This window comes from Natator depressus, chromosome 21, assembly GCF_965152275.1.
Source record: "Natator depressus isolate rNatDep1 chromosome 21, rNatDep2.hap1, whole genome shotgun sequence".
Taxonomy (NCBI): domain Eukaryota; kingdom Metazoa; phylum Chordata; order Testudines; family Cheloniidae; genus Natator; species Natator depressus.
In genome coordinates, this window is record NC_134254.1 from 1,469,789 (window position 1) to 1,486,048 (window position 16,260).

Consider the following 16,260-nt stretch of genomic DNA (forward strand, 5'->3'; position numbering starts at 1 on the left):
TACAGAACCAGTAACTTGTTCTGAAAAAGCTACAGAATTAAATACAACAAACTAAATTAAAGCAACATTTTCAAGGTTTTATAAACAAACATTCAAAATGCCAGAAATGTGAAAATGCTGATTAAAATTGTTTTTTTCAACTTAACTTCTGGACTCCCTATACTCCATAAACTAAAGCACGTTAATTTAGTCCAAGTTTTCATCTCAATAGAAGTCAGGAAAAAATGACTTATTTGGGATCACACTGAACATTTAAACTAATGGGAAAACACAAAATGAAGATCTACTTGAAATAAAATACCCAGAAAACTTCTTCTGAGACTGCTCTTCATTCATAAAGATACTGCAGCCAATAGTGCAAAACAGCTACTGAAAGTACCTGGTTTTGAAGGGCCAACGTCAGCCTGTCCTAGCTGTTTTCTTCTCTTGGCTTCCAATACTGGATTTTCAAACTGGGTTTTCTGGTTAATGTGACTGAAAATATACAAACACGTTAGAATTTCAGGGTAAAAAGCTTTATTCCAATTTCATGGGGAAACCAACTACAGGTGGTTTTAGTACAAATATTATTTTGCTTTATCTTAGATAAACACCAAGGAGCGATGAACACTAAGGTAATATTACAATCAATATGGATAACAGTGACTTTTTTATCCAGACACTTTGATTTACTTTTCAAAGCCATTGAGGCTTTTAGTGCCTGTAAGATGCTGACAGAAGCAAAGTGAATCATGTTCTGGCTCTTCAGGAGCCTTAATAATAATGTATTTCAGCAAAGAGACACGCTGTTCAGTAAATTCCATTCTTTTTTACAAAATTTGTGACTTGGCTCCATTTTAAAGTGACATGCAATGTTATTAGTGAAGAGTTCCAATCATCAAATCACAGAGAGTGGCTAAGCCAGCATTCAAGGCTTCCTGAAAGTACAGGAGGTTTGTCTGTCTTTAGATAGGCTGAACCCATGCTCAAACCTGCTCATAAAGATGCAAGATTGGCATCCATTTTGTTCTCCATTAACTACGTGAACATTAAGAGCTCCACACAGTTAGAAGAAATGTATATGCAATCTCAGCACTGCATACCTGCCTTCCCCTTGTTTCAGTTGTGGATTGCAATTCTTGAAAAGATGAAACAAACTTCAGAACTCAGATTTTGAGGAATATGGTTATGGGGTATATAATTTCATTAAGAGTGCTTGATTAATATACTTCCTGTAATTCTAGTGAGGGAGGAATGGAGGTGTGACACTGCACCCCATATTCATCACAGTGATGATATGATATGAGATATGATATGATAATGGCATAATTATGATCCTTTTTGTACAAGATGGGTTAAGTGAGGTGTCATTGGAAAAGTTATGATTTGCCAAATATGATTATCCTATTTCTGTACATGTATCAATTTTGTATCTGAAGTTATGAATATTGACAATGCATTTGTATTTCAAATGTGCTTACTCTAGGTAACACCCACAACTAGTCTTTCAGGTACAACAATGGTTCATCAACAAAGACAATGGACCATGGAAGAGCTTAGCCTTCCTGTGAACATTTCAGCCAGCCAATGAGTAATGGCTGCTATGACTCAGCAAGGCATGCAAGGGCATGTGACCAGGCCACATGACACTGAACTGCATTTTGGTACCTGTATTTTTCCACAAACTAGGCTGGGAACTTAGCTTTGAACAAAGGGCTCCAGCCATATGGAAAAACTATATAAGGTGGGGAGTGACATCATCTCAGGGCCTCACTCCCCACACAAGGGAACACCTGGAAACACCTGAGGAACAAAGACTGAACTGGGGTAAGTGCTGGTCCCAGGCTAAAGGGATTTCTAGCCTGTGTATGGAAACTTGGTGGACTGCTTGTATCAGTCAGGGTGAGAAATTGTTAATTCAAATCCTATCTAGTATATCAGGCTTAGTTTTCAGTTTTTTATTTATTTGCTAGGTAATCTGCTGTTTGATCTGTTTGCTGTCATTATAATCACTTAACTTTTTGTAGTTAATAAACTTGTTTTATGTTAACCAGTGTGTCTCTAAGTGAAGTGTCTGGGAAAATCTCAGCTTGGTTAACACAGGCTTGTTGTGCATATCTTTCGCACATCAACGGGGAAGCGAACTGTATTAATGAGCTTGCATTGTACAGATCCCTGTGCAATGCAAGATGGTATAACACTAGGTTTATCCTCAAGCGAGGGTGCAAGGCTGGGGAGCTAGGAAATTTGCTGTTTTGTTTTGTCTGTCCTTGAGTGGCTTAGGTAAAGCACTCAGGGAGCTCAGTCGGGTGTGTGATGCAACCTGCTGTCATGCTGGGTGATAACAAGGCCTGGAGAGGCTGGCTGAATCACTAGCAGAGCAGTGTGAGAGGGACCCACCCAGCTGAATGGTTAGGAGAGACAGCGGTTTCACCTGCTTCCAGACTGTACCCTGGGGGTGACAACCCATCACAGGGGGGCGTTCCATTAATTGTATTCTTGAAAAGAATCAAAACTTTTTTCCTAATTAAAATCCGTAATCATAAATTATGTGTTGAAAAATTATGAACTTTACTATTATGTTAAAGCAGACACTGCCAGGTAACGTAAACTGTAAAATCAGATGTTGCAAAAATAAGGGGCAGTCTTAAACAACCAAATTTTACTACTCATGAAAATGTGTTACACTGAAAAAAAAAAAAAAAATTTTAAATGCCAACTTTCCCCTGTAGCACTGGAATGAACAAAGCTCGAGTTTGACTAGTGCAGAAGCCTAGAAAGTCAGACCAGTCTAATCTATCCAAAGCTGAAAGAAATGCAGTAAATAAACACCATAAAAATGAAAAACAAATGAGATTTTTGTCTGGATTTTCAAAGGAGTCTAAGGGATGCAAATTCAGTGGGATTTGGGCACCTAACTCCCTTAGACTCCTTTGAAAATCCTAGGCTTTATGTGCTTTCAGTTTTAATAAATTACAGTCCACATTGTCTTTGATTATGCACCAACGGTTCCCATATGCATTTATCAGGGGACAGAATGTGCCCTTTAGGACTTACTAAACAAGTACGTACTTACCCACTGAAGTCAACTGAATAGATTTTTTTATTTAAATGTACTGATACATGTTGACCAACGTTGATACATGTTGACCAGAGCTGAATATGGGCTCTTCTTCACCTAGCCTAATTGCTATACTGTGGTTTTTGTCTACTGTGGTTTGCCAGAAAACAGTAAACTTATCTAACCTGTTTTGACACTCATTTCATCACAGTTTTTATGAGCAGGACATATGTTTTACCTTAAAGGCTTTATTTCATTAGGTAGTCATTATTACTTGCATTACCTATACTCCTCATAAATTTCTGCAGAGGGAGTATCTAAATCCAATTACTTTCTTTAAAAAACAAACTAGAAAAAAGGTGATTGAATCTTTATACAAGGTATAGCATAAAAAAATAAAGTATACAGTAATACCATTAAAAAAAGCTATCAAAGATTTTATCCTCGAAGTCTCGACGCCCCCTGAGATATGGGTCAGTATTCCTATACAATTTTAAAAATGGTTAGTTGCAGTTGAGGGCAACTGCGCCTCTATTCCCCCTCTGTGGTCCTGCAAGGGACCTATTCTTAGGGTTTCAGCGCCACAGCTGTTGCCTCTCTTGAGCAGACATGTCTCTCCCTCTCTCCTGGGTACTTCTGGGCTACATAGCTCCATGGCTACACTGCAAATTCCCCCGCAAAGTCATACTGACTAAGCCAACCAGCTTTCCTTTTCTCCTTAGAGATAGTAAACAGCATAATTGCCACAAAGCTCTTTCTAAGGAAACACTTTTGACTTAAGAATAAAAGTATTACAGAGAGAACATTAACAACAATAAAAGAACCTACAAGCATGCAAATAAGCTTACTCACGAGATCATCCTGACTCCAAGTGCTCTGGCCAATGAACAGTCCACAAGTTCATAACTCCATTTGCTCAGAACAAGAACACTCATGAACCTGAGAGTTACTCCTTTATGCAATTTGGATCTTTTGACCCTGGAAATAGGTCATTTGTAGACAAAGATCACCTCCGCATGGAGAAGCTTCAAACGGGGTGGAAGCGGGCATTTGCATTCCCCCAGGAAACCTACTCAACTAACAAGTTAATACTTGTCCTAGCATTGTTTAAAAGAATGCTTCAAAGCTCATAACACTTCCCAAGGTTTACATTAGTCATGTCTCCTAGACAAATTACATACAATCCCACTCTAAAACAAACAGTTGCATTTTTAACACAATGAGCTTTTAAGATACTTAAATTTAATTCAATAAGGCTTATCCAAGATACTGCAGAAAATGGCCATAACTGTCAGTTACAATCTATAAAAAGTTCTCTGGATATACTGAAACACAGAGGTTGTGAGACTTGATTGAGGTCACACAACGAGGCAGTGGCAGAATTAGAACAGAACCCAGAAGTAACCAGTCAGTCCCATTGCAGCAGATTTCCAATGCTAAACACACTGCGTATCCAGTCTTAAACAGACAATGTCTACACATTTTGTAAACAGTGCTTGGAAGATGAAATGACTGACTTCCTGCTAAATTTTTGTTCCAATGAAGCAAGGAAGAAGCAAATTATCTCTCTTTTGATCCAATCTTATACTGGTATCTGAAGATCTTTTCTTTTGGTAGGTCCCAGCTCTGTTCTCCCACACATTATACAAAAGGAGAACAAACATGCCCTCTGGTATTTCAACTTTTAAAAAGATCTAAAGCCCTTCCGGTCCCAGTTCATGAATAGGAATGTGGGTTACCTCTGATCTAAGTGGAATAATCCAAGCACCACTTCTAGCTAATGATTTAAATAAAATGGAGTTCTTCCAGCAATAAACTACTGGGAGCTTAAACATACACTTGACTCAGCTTCAGGTTTAAAGGGGGAATCAAAAGATAGGCCAATTCCCCATTTCCATTCCAAACACAATAGAGGTAAAAGGCTGTGTGATGTTTCATTCCATATTCTTTATGAAAATATGCTTATGATATGAATATGACATAACATATACTTTATGCAAGATGGCTCATGTGAGAGATATCATTGGAAAGGTTATGATTTACTGAATGCAATTATCCAGTTTGTATGCCTGTATCATTTCTGTATCTGAAGTTAGGAATATTGAATACGTATCTGTATTTCAAATGTGTTACTTTGGATGTCACCCCCAACCAGTGCTTCTGGTACAACAATGGAAAAGCCAAACAGGTCTAATGGGCCATCAGCAGAAACAATGGACTGTGAAAGATCTCAGTCTTCCCGTGGATGCTGGAGACCGCCTAGGAGCAGTGGATGCCACAGCCCTGCAGAGACATGGGTCTTGTCACCTGATATGAAACATTACCTGGGACTTCTTGTAACTTTCCACTGGAAGGGAAGGGGGGGAGGGAGGGGTCAAGTTTGGGAAGCAAAGGCTTCCCGCCTTATGTAAATCTTATTTAAGGGTGGGGAAGAAGGCAATGGGGACTCCTCTCCATGGCCCGTCTGCCCAAGAAGAAAGACTGCTAAAGCCACCTGAAGGGAAGGTAGGGCTGGGAGTCCAGACCAAGACAGGGGTCCAGTTGGGTGACCGGATGTCCAGTTTTTTGGAACTTTTTCTTATATAGGTGCCTATTACCACCATCCACCCACCCCCGCCAGGTCCTGTTTTTTCACAGTTGCTATCTGGTCACCCTAAGTCTGAAAAGCAATAATTGGAACTCTGAACCACAGAAACTTTGTAACCTACCTAAAACAACATTTAGGGTGAGAATCTACATTTTGTAACCTGTTTCTTAAGAATATTGAGCTTAGCTTGCATATTTTGCTTTATTTGGTCAGTAATCTGCTTTGTTCTGTCTGTTCTCTCTTATATTCACTTAAAATTCACCTTTTGTAATTAATAAACGTATTGATTGGTTATAATATAACCCAGTTTATGTAATTTCTAACGGGGGGAGGGGGCAAGAAGTTGTGCATATCTCCCTTCACATTGAGGGAGGGGGCGAACTTCATAAAACCTTTGGGTTTGTACCCTTTAAAGGGAGTGGGCACCAGAGTGTTGGAGCAAGCCCCAAAGGCTGAATCTTTGCAGAGCGGATCTCAGTCTCTCTCTGTAGCTGGGTGTGGCCCTGCCTGTGTGCTTGGCTGGAAGAGGCTTGTGAGCCTAGCCCAGCAAGACCAGGTAAAGGGAACCCAGGCTGGCAGAACAGTCCAACTCAGTTAAACCCCAGCACATCAGGTGTCACCCCAAAGGGCCCAAACCCATCACAGGCTGTGCTTGGGAGCTAAGGAATGTACAGTGGCTGAGTGAGTTCTACTAAGATGAAAAGGTTTCAGAGTAGCAGCCGTGTTAGTCCTTATTCGCAAAAAGAAAAGGAGTACTTGTGGCACCTTAAAGACTAAAATTTGAGCGTGAGCTACCGCTCACTTCATCGGATGCATTCAGTGGAAAATACTGTATTTTCCACTGAATGCATCTGATGAAGTGAGCTGTAGCTCACGAAAGCTTATGCTCAAATAAATTTGTTAGTCTCTAAGGTGCCACAAGTCCTCCCGTTCTTTTTACTAAGATGAAAGAAAATGGACTTCAGAGTAGTACAGACATCACAGGTAACTTTACTTTGGAGGACCTCATTATGCACTGCAGCAATAGTGTTTTTCCAATTATGCTAATAGATTTTAGAGAACTCCTTCCATATACATTTTTCTTAAACCATAGCTTTTAATAGTTGCTCAAGAATCTAATTCATTTATAGAAGCTAGTGCAATGAAGCAGCATTATTTGGGCTGCTTGCTCTCTGTGTTATTCAGAATGCAAATATATGTTTTAAATTTTCCAGCTACATGGAACTACTCCTATGCTATTCGTTTTTTGAAGGAAATCAGAATTTAGGAAGGAAATCACTTTGAACAGCTAAGATACAGGTGCAGCCATCTTCAAATAATTTCAAAGCAGCATCTGAAGAAGAGCATTGGCACTTCAAGATTATCAATTTCTAATTTCGTAACTGAAGTATTACCTGAAAAATAGTAATGCAATACTTTAATGTGAAAGTCTTGGAGGACTTTCTAACTGCATGAGAAACCCAGAAGCTCAACAGCCCACATCAAAAAACGCAGTTTAGCTTTCTGCTGGTTTTTTTGTTTTTTGTTTTTTTTTGCCTTTGTTCCCCAGCTACAATAAAACATTTTAAAAAGGCTTTCAATAAAATAAAAAATCGAAGACCAAACTTTCAGATTAGCTTTCTAGAACAGAAATGTAACATATATTTTTGCCTCTGGGTATCTCTGAATGAGGCACAGCAGAGGAAGAATTGGGTTTTTAGATTTTTCTCAAGTATCATTTTTGACTAAATCCTTATAATCCCAGTTTTTGCTCAGCTATTTTTTCCATAGTGAGTTGAATATTTCTGCTTAATACAATATGAACTCTGAAGGAAACTGAAGTTTTGCCCTGGGTTGTCTCTTGTAGTAAGGTTCTCAGGTGCAAAATGTCCCTCCTTTAGTCTCTTGTTTAGGCAGTCATCCAGTTTTTACTTAATTCTCTGGAGACTCCCTATCATGCCAGAAGAGGCAAGAGCAGTTATGTCGAGTGAGCATAGGAGAAGTGATCAACAAGGATTTATTATCCAAGCAAAGGAATCTAATACTTCAGCTTCCTCCAAAACACAGAGCCTTATATTATTCCTTCACATGATAAAGACCATTGCAAACAACATTGTCTTCATAAATTAGGATTAAGCACTCAGTAAAATATGTAACAGGTATGAGTATCTCTTGAATAAGGAATCTTTCTAAAAGTAAAGCAGTGTCTCTTCTACAGCATATCTGAATGAATGCACCATCCTGAATAAACGCCTATCAGCTTTTCATTGAAAAACATGAAGATGTCAAAAGATTACTTTTAACTCATTCCAGAAAACAGAACTACTGACCCATGCAGAATTACTAAAGCAAATGCTTCCGCCTCAGGGATTTGGAATATTATGGCTCATGAACACGTTTTATGAATCTACAAACTCTGAAGTAGGAAGGTTGTGGGCCACCTTGGGCTTCCAGCAACTAGAATTCTATACAAATCATTGTATTATTAAGAAGGCCAGAAATCTGTATTACCAAATTTTTCTATCAAAATTATTTATTCTCAATTTTAGATTTTCATCCATGCTCCTTTACATATCAAAACCACTAAAGCCATTGGTGGGTATCATCATCAGTAACAATAAAGAAGATAACTGGTTTAACAAATAACTGCTCTGCAGAGCAACTATTCAAGTACCAGACCTTTACCTCCATCAGTCAACTCACTGCAGATTACCGTGCTGGTGATGCAAAACTTCAACAGTCTGGGAATCAAGCCACAGTCTCCACAGTGCACCCATCTCTGCTCATCTGTACCCTGAGTACAGCCTGCATTTTGAAAATCTAATAAATTACTCAACCATAAAGTATGCCTGCCCTAGGAAATGTCTTACATCATCACAGTTCTTTGCTGTTAAAGATCACTGAGCACTTTCATGACTTTTTCCATTGGGGCAGAGCACTGTAGGAACTGTTGCAACTTGCTCTAGTATGTTCCGCTTTGGTTGGGACTGAATATCCCAGGGATTTGCACTAGGGAATAAGCCCTTTCCCTTTGGATACACTGGTATGAATATGGACAAAGTTACAGTGACTATAAGTCACTGCCATACAAGGCTTGCTGTGTGCTTTGACCTGTACGTGCTTTTTGTTCAGCTCCATTTTGGCAAACATTCCCACCACAAGTGGCAATAATTGGCAGCCATACTGGTAATCTCTTAAGAGAGCCTAATGTAGTGTTCCTCCAACCTGGAGTACACCAAACTAATTCAGGAGGGTATGGAGCAGAGGAGAGGATCAGTGCAAGTGGGGCAAGCTGCAGGACCCAGATCTACCCCTCCACTGTGCTGCTGCAGATGCAAGGAATATCACCCACCTCCCTACTTCCTCCTGTTGTGACTGTTAATACAGCAGGCTGTAGGAGCAGCTCACATTAGCAATCCAACAGAACAAGCTTCTCTTCTCTGTTCCCTTGGAATTCAGATCAACACTGACACCAGTTGATGCCGCCCAAGCACTCTCAAATTAAATTTAAACTTGAAGCTTGCAGTGTTTGGTTCTGAAATCTAAGCACAAATAATTTTGATGGTCTTCAAACGAACACACACCAGACAATGAGAACAACTGGACCTCCTGCTAAATGAAATGTGGTGTTGAATGGGAAGAAAAATTCAGCATCCACAGCAAAATCTGTTGAAGTCTGGTTTTTACCAGTTTTCTATTGGGACAACATTTATCTCATTTGCCATAAATTCCACATTATGTCATGTATGCAGGAAGCAGTTAACCAGTTGTGTTCTAACGGGAGGACACAGAAAAGAAAGGTACATAATGCAAAGCATCACAGTTCCAGTCAGCCCTGCAAAGCTGCAGCCTCAAGAAACAAAACTGGGGGGTGGGGGAAGAATACAGAGTTGCTGGGTTAATCCAGCTCTCTGCAAGAAAGGGGGAATAAATGAAACCAATTTAAGAAGAATAAAAGGAACCAAGCCAACGTGAATCCACAGTTCTGTGCTTTAAATATGAATCATCACTCCTGTGGAGCCAGTTTTGAGAAGAAAAATAAAAGAAGGCTGAAGAGAGCTGGCAGGTACCAGGCTCTGGGAGAAAAAACAGCAACAGAATCAGGGCAATCAGCCTAAAGAACATACTAAAATGCATCCGATGAAGTGAGCTGTAGCTCACAAAAGCTTATGCTCAAATAAATTGGTTAGTCTCTAAGGTGCCACAAATACTCCTCTTCTTTTTACTAAAATGACTCCGATCTTGTAGATGTTGAACTGGATCCTCATCATCCTGTACAGAGACAGTGGGTGAGTGCAATAAAATGTAAAGAAATAAAATAAAATTGTACTGTTGTGGCTAGGGGAGGAAATATAGCAATAGCCATTTTGGAAAACTCAGACAAACAGAGGGGGAGTGTGGTGGCAGTCATCTTGAAAGAGGCACAACAAACAAGAAGAAAAGAGAAAATCTAGATGTTTGGAAAAAGAAAGAAATCCTCCAATAAAGATCTTTTCCCCTCCCCACCCCAAAATGAAAGAATAATTTTCCTGGCAACAAACAAATTAACGGAGGCAGGTGGAGAAGCACCAGTCACTGAGGCTGACCTAAAGGACCTGCTGTAAGAAATCAAAAAGATGAATAAGGAGAGGAGAGAAGAGTTCCAGGCTTACAATAAAAATACAAAAATGAAATTAATGGGAAAATATTAGATGTAGAAGCAGGATTAAATGACCAATTGGACAGCATTATTAATCTAACTGAAAAAATTGAAACAACTGGAAAAAAGAGGAAAAAACAGAATTAAAGCTGGAGGACATGGAAAACAGAGAATACAAGAATTATACAAGGATTAAATATATTCCAGAGGAGACTGAAGGGAAAAATCTGTTGGACACACAGACAATAGTTTCCATGACATATTAAAACTGGGCAATATTTATCACATTCATATTTAGAGAGCTCACAGATCCCTTTCCCCTAGGCCCCCAGCAGGTTCCAGATTAAAAAACGTGATTGTCTTCTCTCTACCACTACCACAACAAGGATAAAATTCTCAGGGCAATGAGGGAGAGAGCTGACCCACTGATTATTCTTAACCAGCCCGTACAAATTTTCCCAGATCTGGTAACCTCAACCTTTAGAAAGCAAAGAGAACTATACCAGGTGACCACACTTCTTAGACAGAAGAATGTAAAATACAAATGCGGGTTCTCATTTAGACTGTCCTTTAAATGGAAGGACTGATGTGTCTAACTCAGATCCAAAAAAGGGGGAACAGATACTTACAAAAATGGGAATGGTTAAATCAGTTCCAGAACAATCTGAATGGAATCAAAGGCTTTCCCAGAAATCACTGGGAATCAGTGACATCAAAGAGAACCTGAACAGCTCAAAAAGATACATTGTCAAGACAAAAGGGCAGATTATGAGAGCAGAATAAACTGTCCAGATCCAGAACAACAAAATTAGTATATGTAACATTACAGTAATAATGGATATTCTATCCATGTGGTTATAATGACAAAAGGAATATATGGAATGGAAGCTGGGCTGGGTAGCACCCAGGATAGTGTATGTGGATACAGCACGCCTAATGGGTATAACATTATAGTTAATTTACATTAGTTAATAACAAGTTAATAATAAAATAGACTCAGATCACCCCGGTGAAGTAAGTTTGACTATAGAGTTATCATAAACATTCTAAAATGTATATTGGTTGGAGAAGGGTCATCAACAGTGGAAAATTTTAAGAATATGTGAACTCATTGATGGTATAATAATATCATAATGCCTAGTGTTATAAAGATGTTTGATCAGATTAGATAAGGCTTGGTTCTTAAGAAACACACACACACACCCGTCCGTCCGTATAAACAGAAGACACTTCCCCACACACCCCAGCACAGAACTAATATGCTGATAGAGGAATTAACCAAAGGCCAGGCTCCCAAAGCTACAAGGGACCAGGTGGCCATGGGGGAATGCATAGGGAGGGAAACAGGATAAGAGAACAAAAACAGATATTAAATATTGTTGTGTGTCTTAATAGAAAACATTATATTAATAAAAACAGGGCTCAATGAAAAAATGTACAGCAAGTCAGATTCAGGATCACGGTACAACAATACAGGTTTTAAAAAAGAAAAAGCAATATATGTGAGAGTTTTAAAATTACTGGTGTGTTTAACATGAACTCTTTCTAAAATGTTCTATCTAAAGAAGAGGTGCAAATATAATAGAGACCTAGCATCTAGCTGGGGGCGGAGGTTGCACATCTCACTGATTTCAGCGAAGCGTAATATACTGGGCGACAGCAGACTTGATACTCATGGGAGAGTTTGTTAATGTCATGACTATTAAGGGGCTGAACAATCCAACAAAAGGAAAAGGGTATTCTGCTCACTGGAAGAGGATTTTCCTAGTATAATCTATTTGTTGGAAGCTCACTTGAAGAAAAATGAGAAATAATTGAATGCCTCTTGGACATAGCTACCATGTGTCTCTCCAGGGCAATCTAGTAGAAGAGGGTTGGCAACACTTGGCTAAACACTTCCCTTTTATTGTTTCAGTACAACTCATACATACAGAGGGCAGTTATATTTTAATTAAGGGGTCCTTGAAAGGTAAATTTCTCACCTTAGCCAACGAATATGCTCCCAATCAAGGACAAGCTTCTTTTTTTGATTGGTTTTTTAATGGACTTGCGAAGTTTTAGGGAAGGGAATATTATTCTAGGCAGAGATTCTAATGAGGTGCTTAAATCCCACTTTGGATTGATCAAATGTACACAGAGGCAGAGGTGAAAGTAAGCCGGTCTGGGCCCGTAAACCGTGCCGGACCAGAACTGCTTCCCCAGGCCGGCAATTTAGAGGGCCCGGGACTCCCTGCAGCGGCTGGAGCCCCGGGACCTTTAAATCACCATCCGAGCCCTGCTGCTGGAGCCCTGGGGTAGTGGCGGCAGGGCTCGAGCGGTGATTTAAAGGGCCAGGGGTTCCAGCCACTGCAGGGAGCCTCGGGCCTTTTAAATCGCCGCCCGAACCCGGCTGCCGGGGGCTATTTAAAGGACCCAGGGCTTTAAAGGGCCCACCTCTTCTGGTTGAGGCCATGATCCTTTAAATCGCCCCTGAGCTCCCAGCTGCCACTGGTAGCTCTGGGGGTGATTTAAAGGGCCCAAGGCTCCCAGGCGCCGCTACCACAGCTGGAGCCCTGGGGCCTTTAAATCTTGATTTAAAGGGCTCGGGTATTTAAAGGGCCCACCTCTTCTAGTTGAGGCCACGGCCCCCCCCCGCTCAGGACTCTGGTGTACTGGTAAGTCCTTTAAGTTACTTTCACCCCTGCACAGAAGGCATTCAGGAGAAGCAAGTGCAAACGTGTTGCATTACTGAGAAAAATGAGGCTCTGACGGCTGTCTGGTGGGAGATGAATCCAGGCATCAGGAACTTTAAACACTGTTCTGCTGCACATGGATCTTATCCCAGGATTGATATGATTTTTGTTTCTAGGGCCTTGACTAGTTCAATCCAAAAAGCTAATCTGGGAGTTATAACTTGGTCTGATTATACCTCCGCATATATTAGATTAAAAGACTGGAATTTAGTGGAAAAACAAAGGGCCTGGTCGTTGAATAGAGCTATGTTTTATGACTCCCTTAGAATTTAAGAGCTGGAAGAAATGTTTCAGAAATATATAGAAGACAATGATAAGGAAGGGACCAAATATAAGACTTCTCTGGTATGCTTGAAAGGGAGTAACGAAAGGGATCCTTGTAAAGAAAGCATCATACCTTAAAAAAATAAGAGCTCTTGAAGAAGAGAGTTTGGTTAAAAGAACTTTCTGTTTTGGTAGGCAGACGTAAAGCTACAGGATCTAAAACAGTGTATAAGAAAATAATTGAGGTAAGAGGGAAGATTAACCTGTTACAACTGAGTGTGGCTGAGCAAACAAATACTCTGAAAAGGACAATAAAACTGATAGGCTTTTAGCCAGGAAGTTAAAAAAAAGGAACAGGATAAGTCAGCCACCCCTCTGATTAGAAATAAAAAGGGAGATTCAATAACTGCCGTCAAACAGATTGCTGGAATCTTTGCTAACTTTTCCAACACTTTGTACACTTCAGAACATCCAAATCCTTAATTTATAAATAGTAATGGAGAAGTGTGAGGCTACCTCAGCTCTGAGGAGGATGTGGCAGCTCGACAGGTAAATTGCTGCACAGGAAGTTGAAACTGTAATTAAGAAATTAAAATTTAGAAAACCTCCAGGTCCCAATATGTTTTCTTGGGAGTATTACAAAGCTCCACAAGCAAGCGTTGGTCCCTATTTTAACTGAAGATTGCAGGGGAATGAGATTCCAGATTCAGGGAAAGCAGCAAAAATTGTGGTCATTCCTAAACAAAGAAAAGATCTTAGCAACTGGGCATCATACCATTCTATTTCTTTAATTAATATGACTGTTAAAATCTATGCCAAGGTGCTAGCAAACAGACTGAATGTCATCTTGCCCAAATGTGTTCACCTGGGGTGGGTTTATTGCTGGCAGGCATCTATCTGGTAATGTCAGAAGAACTCTGCATTTCATCTATAGTGTTAATTTTAGCAATTCTTTTGTTGGATGTTGAGAAACCACTGACCTTTGTAGTGGGAGAACCTCAGACAGATTTTGGTAAGGTTTAGTTTTGGAAACCAGTTTTCTACTCGTATACTTCAATCCCCTCCTTTTAATTTGTCTAGGGGTACAAGACAGGGTTGCCCCCCGTTGCTTGTTCAATGTAGTCATTTGCAATATATGTGAGAAACAGCCCCTTGGTTAAAGGCATCAAAATGTTTAAAACAGAAAGTAGTGTTATATGCTGACAATATCTTGTTATATTTGCAGGATCTAGAAGTGTAATTAAAAATTACAGAACAATTGATGTTGGAATTTGAGCCGTTATCAGGCATCAAAATAAACTATGATAAATCTGGAATTTTAGAAATTAATATTCCCTAAAGGGTCAAAACAAACTGTTGTCAGCTACATACATTTAAATGGGTAAAGGAATCTTTAAAATTTTTAGGAATAAATATTGTAGAGAAACAAACATCTTTTTAAAGCAAATTACCTTCCACTGTGGCATAAAATAATAAAAGATTTGGAGAAATGGAACAAATATGAAATGTCTTGGCTAGATAGTGTAGCCTCAGTAAGATGAATGTCCTCCCCAAGTTACTATTTTTTGTTTCAGTGCATCCCCCTACTGTTATCCCCGTCATGCCATTAAAAACAGAGCAAGATGCACTACTAAATTCATATGGGAACACAAAAGACAAAGGGTGAGTTCTGAAGTTCTGAGTAAGTCTACAAAGTCTGGTGGATGAGCGTTCCCTAATTTGGCTTATTATTATTATGCATCACAATTAAAAGATACGATCAACCGGGTTAACAACAGACCATCCAAACACTGGGTAAAGCTCAAATAAGACTGTAGCCAAAATACAGTTATTTATAGTAATTGTTGGGTTAAAAAGATCACCAAAAATAAAAGCCACCCATCCAGCCCACCTTAGCTTTTTAAAATTCCTGTCGCCAAGCCCTCTCCCTTAGTTATTTTCATTAATAATCACGAATTTATCCCTAGGAAATATCAAAGTGATTATTCATTCTGGGTAAGGGCTGACATGCCTCAGTTTGGACAGCTGATCCTGGGTCCTGATTTAAGATCGTACCAAGAGATATGTAATAAAGTAAATAATAGAAAGATCCTGTATTTTCAGTATTTACAAGTCAAACACCTTATTGTGAAATCTGGATACAAGACGGCTCTATCTAGATCTTTAAGCACATCTGAGGAGTTGACCCAGTAGCAAGCTGGAACAAAAGATTTAATTTCTAAGATGTACACAATTTTGATTGACAAAGATATTGATAGGAAAACAACCCAGCTGAAAAAATAGGAGAGAGAGCTGGACAAAGAAATTGATCTAGATGAATGGGTCTCTATATGGGAAAGTGGATATATATTTTCAATTTGTGTAGCTCACAAAGAAAATTTTTACAAATTACTGAATAGTTGGTATTTGACTCCGGTTAGGATTCACTGTATTTTTGCTACTAGGGAGGCACTCTGTTTGGAGGGGTTGCAGGGACAGGGGAACATACTTGCACATGTGGTGGTTGTGTCCATAAATTCGATGGTTTGCGGAGGAAATTATTAAAGAGATTAACTTTATAAGAAAAAGGCCAGCTTTCCAGAGATCCCCTGACCTGCTTACTTAATGCTCCCATAAAGGATCTACATTTTAAACAGACTTTATATTGCATATTATTGGAAAAATGTGACTTCTCCTATGGAATTCTGGTATAGTAAAATGTGGACTGTCCTTGTAATGGAAAAGCTTTCACACCAACTATGTACACAAGAGAAGTGCCAAAAAGAATATCGGTATTCAGAAATGTGGTTACCCTTTTAACTTACTCAGAGAAGGAGGGCTCCCCAGCCAGCAAGCCAGCTCCTTTAGTCAGGTTCTATGAATATTAACCTGATCCTGAATAAGTAACAAGTAACGTACAATGTAGTATGTTAACATTTTATTGTAACTTTGCATTAATAGAAAGTTCAAACCCAAGCAAACCCCAAACTTTGAGATACCGGTACCTCCTTAGCACAGCAAAATTCTCCTTGATTCAATT

At 39.4% G+C, this 16,260-nt stretch overlaps 1 protein-coding gene across 3 annotated transcripts in view; it reads right to left on the minus strand.

Moving 5' to 3' along the window:
- Positions 1–16,260, minus strand: part of MAGI3 (membrane associated guanylate kinase, WW and PDZ domain containing 3) — a 204,800-nt gene that overhangs the window by 56,483 nt on the left and 132,057 nt on the right. For all 3 annotated transcript variants that reach the window (XM_074935983.1, XM_074935984.1, XM_074935985.1), the window contains one exon: positions 380–474. In XM_074935983.1, coding sequence (XP_074792084.1) covers positions 380–474 — 95 coding nt within the window. The remainder of the gene's footprint in view (positions 1–379; positions 475–16,260) is intronic.